The sequence below is a fragment of the Salmo salar genome, chromosome ssa01 (genome assembly GCF_905237065.1).
Source record: "Salmo salar chromosome ssa01, Ssal_v3.1, whole genome shotgun sequence".
NCBI lineage: Eukaryota > Metazoa > Chordata > Actinopteri > Salmoniformes > Salmonidae > Salmo > Salmo salar.
The window spans coordinates 83,336,143-83,343,464 of NC_059442.1; the positions used below are offsets into that span (position 1 = coordinate 83,336,143).

At 42.9% G+C, this 7,322-nt stretch overlaps 1 protein-coding gene across 1 annotated transcript in view; it reads right to left on the bottom strand.

Annotated features, from left to right (window-relative positions):
- aatkb (apoptosis-associated tyrosine kinase b) overlaps nt 1-7,104 on the bottom strand; it is an 82,676-nt gene extending 75,572 nt beyond the window's left edge. Inside the window, exons 1-2 of the mRNA XM_014212685.2 lie at nt 6,716-7,104; nt 6,385-6,521 (exon numbers count right to left, since the gene is read on the bottom strand). Of these exons, the coding sequence (XP_014068160.1) occupies nt 6,385-6,478 (94 nt within the window). The 5' untranslated portion in view covers nt 6,479-6,521; nt 6,716-7,104. The remainder of the gene's footprint in view (nt 1-6,384; nt 6,522-6,715) is intronic.
- Between the last annotated feature and the right edge of the window lie 218 nt (nt 7,105-7,322).

Below are 7,322 nucleotides of genomic sequence, written 5' to 3' on the forward strand. Positions count from 1 at the left end.
TGACCAGACACGTAGCGCTCACGTCCGTAGCCATGAAGTGCTTTGAAAGGCTGCTCATGGCTCACATTAACACGTTATCACAGAAACACTAGACCCACTCTAATTTGCATACAGCCCAAACAGATCCACAGATGATGCAATCTCTATTGCACTCCACACTGCCCGTTCCCACCTGCACAAAAGGAACACCGATGTGAGAATGCTATTCATTGACTACAGCTCAGCGTTCAACACCATAGTGCCCACAATGCTCATCACTAAGCTAAGGATCCTGGGACTAAACACCTCCCTCTGCACCTGGATCCTGGACTTCCTGACGACACATCCGCCACGCTGATCCTCAACACTGGAGCCCCTCAGGGCTGCGTGCTCAGTCCACTCCTGTACTCCCTGTTCACCCACAACTGCATGGCCAGGCACGACTCCAACACCATCATTAATTTTGCAGACAACAGTGGTAGGCCTGATCACCGACAACGACGAGACAGCCTATAGGGAGGAGGTCAGAGACCTGGCCGGGTGGTGCCAGAATAACAACCTATCCCTCAACGTAATCAAGACAAAGGAGAAGATTGTGGACTACAAGAAAAGGAGGACCGAGCACGCCCCCATTCTCATCAACGGGGTTATTATGGAGCAGGTTCACGTTCCTTGGTGTCCACATCACTAGAATGGTCCAACAAACTATAATGGTCCAAACACACCAAGACAGTCGTGAAGAGTGCACGACAAAGCCTATTCCCCCTCAGGAAACTAAAAAGATTTGGCATGGGTCCTCAGATCCTCAAAAGTCTCTACAGCTGCAACATCAAGAGCATCCTGACTGGTTGCAACACTGCCTGGTACGGCAACTGCTCAGCCTCCGACCGCAAGGCACTACAGAGGGTAGTGCGTACGGCCCAGTACATCACTGGGGCTAAGATGCCTGCCATCTAGGACCTCTACACCAGGCGGTGTCAGAGGAAGGCCCTAAAAATATTCAAAGACCCCAGCCACCCCAGTCATAGACTGTTCTCTCTACTACCGCATGGCAAGCGGTACCGGTGCGCCAAGTCTAGGACCAAAAGGCTTCTCAACAGCTATTACCCCCAAGCCATAAGACTCCTGAACAGGTAATCAAAGACTATTTGCATTATCCCGCCCCGCCCAACCCCTCTTTACGCTGCTGCTACTCTCTGTTTATCATATATGCATAGTCACTTTAACTAATAAAGTCAATCACCACCTTCCGGAGACACCTGAAACCCCACCTCTTTAAGGAATACCTAGGATAGGATAAAGTAATCCTTCTAACCCCCCTTAAAAGATTTAGATGCACTATTGTAAAGTGGTTGTTCCACTGGATATCATAAGGTGAATGCACCAATTTGTAAGTCGCTCTGGATAAGAGCGTCTGCTAAATGACTTAAATGTAATGTAAATGTAACTATACATTCATGTACATACTACCTCAATTGGCCAGACTAACCGGTGCCCCCGCACATTGGCTACATGGACTATCTGCATTGTGTCCCAGCCACCCACCACCCGCCAACCCCTCTTTTACGCTACTGCTAATCTCTGTTTATCATATATGCAGTCACTTTAACCATACCTACATGTACATACTACCTCAATTAGCCCGACTATCCGGTGCCTGTATATAGCCTCGCTACTGTTATTGCCTCGCTACTGTATACAGCCTCGCTACTGTTATTTTTCACTGTCTTTTTACTGTTGTTTTTTATTTCTTTACTTATCTATTGTTCACCTAATACCTATTTTTTACTTAAAAATGGCACCGTTGGTAAGGGCCTGTAAGTAAGCATTTCACTGTAAGGTCTACACCTGCTGCATTTGGCGCACGTGACAAAAAAACTTTGATTTGATTTGGAGGGCTAGAGAATGGAGCACATCAATCTTTCATTAGCCCTCTGCCAGTACCAGACGAGGGAGGAAGGGAAGGGGCTGAACGAGCCTGGGGATTTACACAATTCAATAAACACACTAAGATAGTGAAATAGAGAGTTCCGCAATTCATAACTGCATATGGAGGAGGAGAGAATGAAATAATGTACTGTCCAAAACAACTGAAACTTATTTTCACTTATTGTCATTTATTTTCAGATCTCCAGAGAAAGATGGCCAATATAGGCTACTGTACTTTGTGAGCTATTGAAATTAAATCCCTCAGGAAAACCACAGAACTGTATACTGCACATCAGACAGGCAACAAGACAAATAATGGCAGAACAGGCTAACTAGCACCTCCTGCTAACATTATTGTCCACAGCTGAACATCCATGGACCAAATTAATTCACATGTCATCAACAAAGCCACAGCCACTTGGAATTGTGAGCTCCAAGAGGAAGCAAGGTTTCTTGAGAAGGCTCAACAAATCTGATCTAACAAAGTGAATATTTGTCAAATCCGTCATGATTTATGTGTTGCAACAGGCCCACAATGTGTTTACTTCAGTCTGCATACAGAAATTGGTTGTGGTAGTCAAAGTTATTTTTAACTGTAATGCAGTTGATTGGTGACAATGACATGAACATGTGTTGGGGTTGACATCCATACTAGAATAATACTCAGAGTTCTACCCCAACATAGTGTGAAATACACATATAACCAATAGCCTAAATGTAGGCTAATTATGCTGGGGGGCAATGAGGAAATGTGTGATCTTTCCCCAGCAGCCCTTTCCCACACGTGTTTCCATGGCAACCCCATTGTTTTGGTCGAGTTTGATCGATCCATACTCCGAGTTGAAAAAATCTAACCAAGACCAATCATTCCTTTAATTTACAATGTTAAATAACACTAATAGGTGAGAATAATATTTTTAAGAATAAATGTTTTAACTTTTCCCTTATAAAAAAAATTGTTGTGGAAATCTGTTGCAGCTCAAGTCGACTACAAAATCCACAATGCAATGCTCTCTCTATGGGCTGGCTGGCTGACTAGCTAGCTAGGTAGGTAGCAAGCAAACAAAGCTACACACAATAATACCAAAGACAATATCAGCATGTAAAGTAGCTACAGTTGAAGTAGGAAGGTTACATACACTTAGGTTGGAGTCATTAAAACTAATTTTTCAACCACTCCACAAATTTCTTGTTAACAAACTATAATTTTGGCAAGTCTGTTAGGACATCTACTTTGTGCATGACACAAGTCATTTTTCCAATAATTGTTAACAGACTGATTATTTCACTTATAATTCACTCTATCACAATTCCAGTGGGTTAGACGTTTACTGTGCCTTTAAACAGCTTGGAAAATTCCAGAAAATGATATAATGGCTTTAGAAGCTTCTGATAGGCTAATTGACATCATTTGAGTCAATTGGAGGGGTATCTGTGTATGTAGTTCAAGGCCTACCTTCAAACTCAGTGCCTCTTTGCTTGACATCATGGGAAAATCAAAATAACTCAGCCAAGACCTCACTAAAACAAATTGTAAACCTCCACAAGTCTGCTTCATCCTTGGGAGCAATTTCCAAACGCCTGAAGGTACCACGTCCATCTGTACAAACAATAGTACGCAAGTATAAACACCATGGGACCACGCACCCATCATACCGCTTAGGAAGGAGACACGTTCTGTCTCCTAGAGATGAACGTACTTTGGAGTGAAAAGTGCAAATCAATCCCAGAACAACAGCAAAAGACCTTGTGAAGATGCTGGAGGAAACAGGTACAAAAGTATCTATATCAACAGTAAAAAGAGTCTTATATCGACATAACCTGTAAGGCCGCTCAGCAAGGAAGAAGCCACTGCTCCAAAACCGCCATAAAAAAAAGCCAGAGTACCGTTTGCAACTGCACATGCGGACAAAGATCGTACTTTTTGGAGAAATGTCCTCTGGTCTGATGAAACAAAAATAGAACTGACCAAAATAACCATTGTTATGTTTGGAGGAAAAAATGTAAATGTAAAATGGGATGCTTGCAAGCCAAAGAACACCATGCCAACCGTGAAGCACGGGGGTGGCAGCATCATGTTGTGGGGGTGCTTTGCTGCAGGAGGGACTGGTGCACTTCACAAAATAGATGGCATCATGAGGCAGGAAAATTATGTGGAAATATTGAAGCAACATCTCAAGACATCAGTCAGGAAGTTAAAGCTTGGTCGCAAATGGGTCTTCCAAATGGACAATGACCCCAAGCATACTTCCAAAGTTGTGGCAAAATGGCTTAAGGACAACAAAGTCAAGGTATTGGAGTGGCCATCACAAAGCCCTGACCTCAATCCTATAGAAAATTCGTGGGCAGAACTGACAAAGCGTGTGCGAGCAAGGAGGCCTACAAACCTGACTCAGTTACACCAGCTCTGTCAGGAGGAATGGGCCAAAATTCACCCAACTTATTGTATTCATTTTCTGGAAGGCTCCCCGAAACGTTTGACCCAAGTTAAACAATGCTACTAAATACTAATTGAGTGTATGTAAACTTCTGACCCACTGGGAATGTGATGAAAGAAAAAAAAAGCTGAAATAAATCATTCTCTACTATTATTCTGACATTTCACATTCTTAAAATAATGTAGTGATCCTAACTGACCTAAGACAGGGAATTTTTACTAGGATTAAATGTCAGGAATTGTGAAAAACTGAGTTTAAATGTATTTGGCTAAAGTGTATGTAAACTTCTGACTAAAATCGCCCAAACAAACTGCACTATCAATTTAGGAGTCTACAATCTCACCCTGTTCAACCTGCAGATCAATGTGCCTCACAGAGTGGAGTCTGACATTCACAACTGCAGATATACTTTTGAGGAGATGGGAAACATTGCCCATGCTATATCAATGGGCTGGGCGGTGCATTCTGGGCGATTCTTGGACAAGAAGCTCTCCTTCAGTGAATGGGGGTCTATTGGGCACTAGCTCGAAAACCCAACATTAGCACAAATTTGGTCAACAAGAAATACAACATTACAAATATTTTCAGAGATGTGAGATAATTAACTTGCCATCTGTAATATCGTATAGCTTTTGAATCGTGACATTATGTACTTTCGAGGAAAATAGGCACGTTTTGACACATACACTGACTTTGAGAAGGGATTGCATGATGATTTGCTTAGCAACCATGTGATGCGGCATGACCGCGTGAATACGATTGGTCGACAGTCTGCTGGGTGGGGCGTTAGACGTTCCTTCATTCATTGGATTCCTATCTCCTTTCTATAATATCTCTGGCAACGGCACCATACAATGCACCCTGGAATAAAGAGGCTGACAAATAGGAAAAATGTGCTTGAACCTCCGTTAAATTGCACATTTCTCGAGGTAGGAATATCGCAAAAATATGATCAACGGCTCAATCGAGAGAAGACATCCTCCCGAGTTATGACATTGGCCAGTATTGAAATCTGACATGTATAAAAGACTTTTTCGAGATCTTAAATTCGTATTCCTATTAACTTCCAGTGTAGTGACAGAGACTTTATCACAGTGCTACGTAATACCAGCCAGATGGCTGTCTGCTTGAACGCCAATAACTCAGATACACATGAAAACATGAAATGACCCAGGGAATTGATAGAACATTACTCAGATATGAACAAAAACAATATAACATTCCAAATTGGTGAACCTTCCCTTTAAATCCGAGTATGCATTCCATTGACCCCTTTACCGTATCTAGTTATGGGAAGAAACGCACTGGAGCCATACCAACAATGGCACTTCCTTCCTTGAGAAAATAAACCTGTCGACAGTCCTACTGGTACCAAGCATTCACCTGTCTCTCGTGACAGCTTCAAGATTCAAGATGATTTGGTTCTGGGTGGTGAGACTTTCTTGAACTAAAACACACTTACAGGTGAATCAGTATAAGAGTGCAATCTACGGTGTTGTCCTTCATTCATTCTTTTAAACTCCTGATTTTCCTCTTTCTGATCTGACTGGATCTACAGACAGTACATCCTCCAATATGCCTCTTCCAGAAAATCCCTCTGTAGGCTACCTTACCTTCCACCTTCATCTCCTACCTCTAATGCTTTAACCTAGCAGGGTAGTCTAAGAGTTGAACGGGATAAATCACTGGCTTTTAGGAGTGCCCAGGCCAGCCAGTACTTTGCAGAAGGTTAAAAGATGAATACTATGAGATATTAGGCTACTGTCACAGTTGAATGGCCAATCCTACTATGTAGGTTCACCCACAGGTGCAAGGGAAGGTTCTCTCTCACACACACATGCACACAAATGACTGTCAGTCTGAACAGCTCCAATGTATCTAGCCTACTAATGCATGCATTTGTGGACCTGACAGTGGTAAATGTAATAAACATGATGACACGATTATCTTTCTGAGCTAGACAAACATTACTTACAAAGACACTTGGTATTCTAATTCCATCAAGCAATGGAATGTCGGCATTTCAGTTAGAACTCACCTAAATTGAAATGGGAACTGAGGGCAAACCCGGGGACGAAGAATGATGAAGACATGATGACCATCAGCAGAATCGCCAACATCTTCCTCGCCATGGGGGAGTTACTGGTGTTGCAGAGACACTATTGCAGGTAGCTTCTAATCAAAGAAATGGTAGAGAGAAAAGCTGCATTTTTTTGCCCAATCAAACCCGTTCTTTGCGTTTCAAAGCGCTCCTCCATATTTTGCCAGGCATAAAATAACAATCGGATTTAGAAGCAGATGTTGACAGAATGCCCCCCCTTTAGAAGCAGATGTTGACATAATGAATCAGCCTCTCCAGTGCAATTTACCGTTTTCCTATTGCCGTCCAATTGTGGAAAATGTGCAGAGATTGTCGCTGCAAAGTGCCACCGCCACAGTGAGTGCGGTTACCGGATACCGCACAGTATTTCAATTGATGCTATTCCCTGTGGTCTCTGCTGCTGCAGCAAACCGCGGACAGATCTAGTTTATCATCCCATTTATAGATTAACTCGTCCGAATGCGATGTCCTTTGATGATGATATCAACAACAATGGCTCGACTAGGAATCAATCACGCATTCTCCTTTAAGTAATACCAGCTTCTCATAGCTGTTGCACTAATAGCGCGAGCACAGAGCGGGAGATGTCGGTGTGCTGACAGCGAGAGCGCCATCTTGCTTGCTAATGTTGCGTTCCCAAGTATAATTTCTGACTGAGCTGGTGTTTCGCTCTGCTCCAGAGACTGCAGGGGAGAGGGGGTGATGCTCTATTGCTGGGCCACTATAGCCTATTTGCGGGTGAGCAATTGAGCAAGATCAGTTTATCACGATGAAACAGCGTTATGCTTTAATATCTCACTAATCAAAATTAGTTAGGGTTTTGAGTAGCCTGCCCTGGCAATAACTGTCACAATTCACATTGTTGATCTCAAATC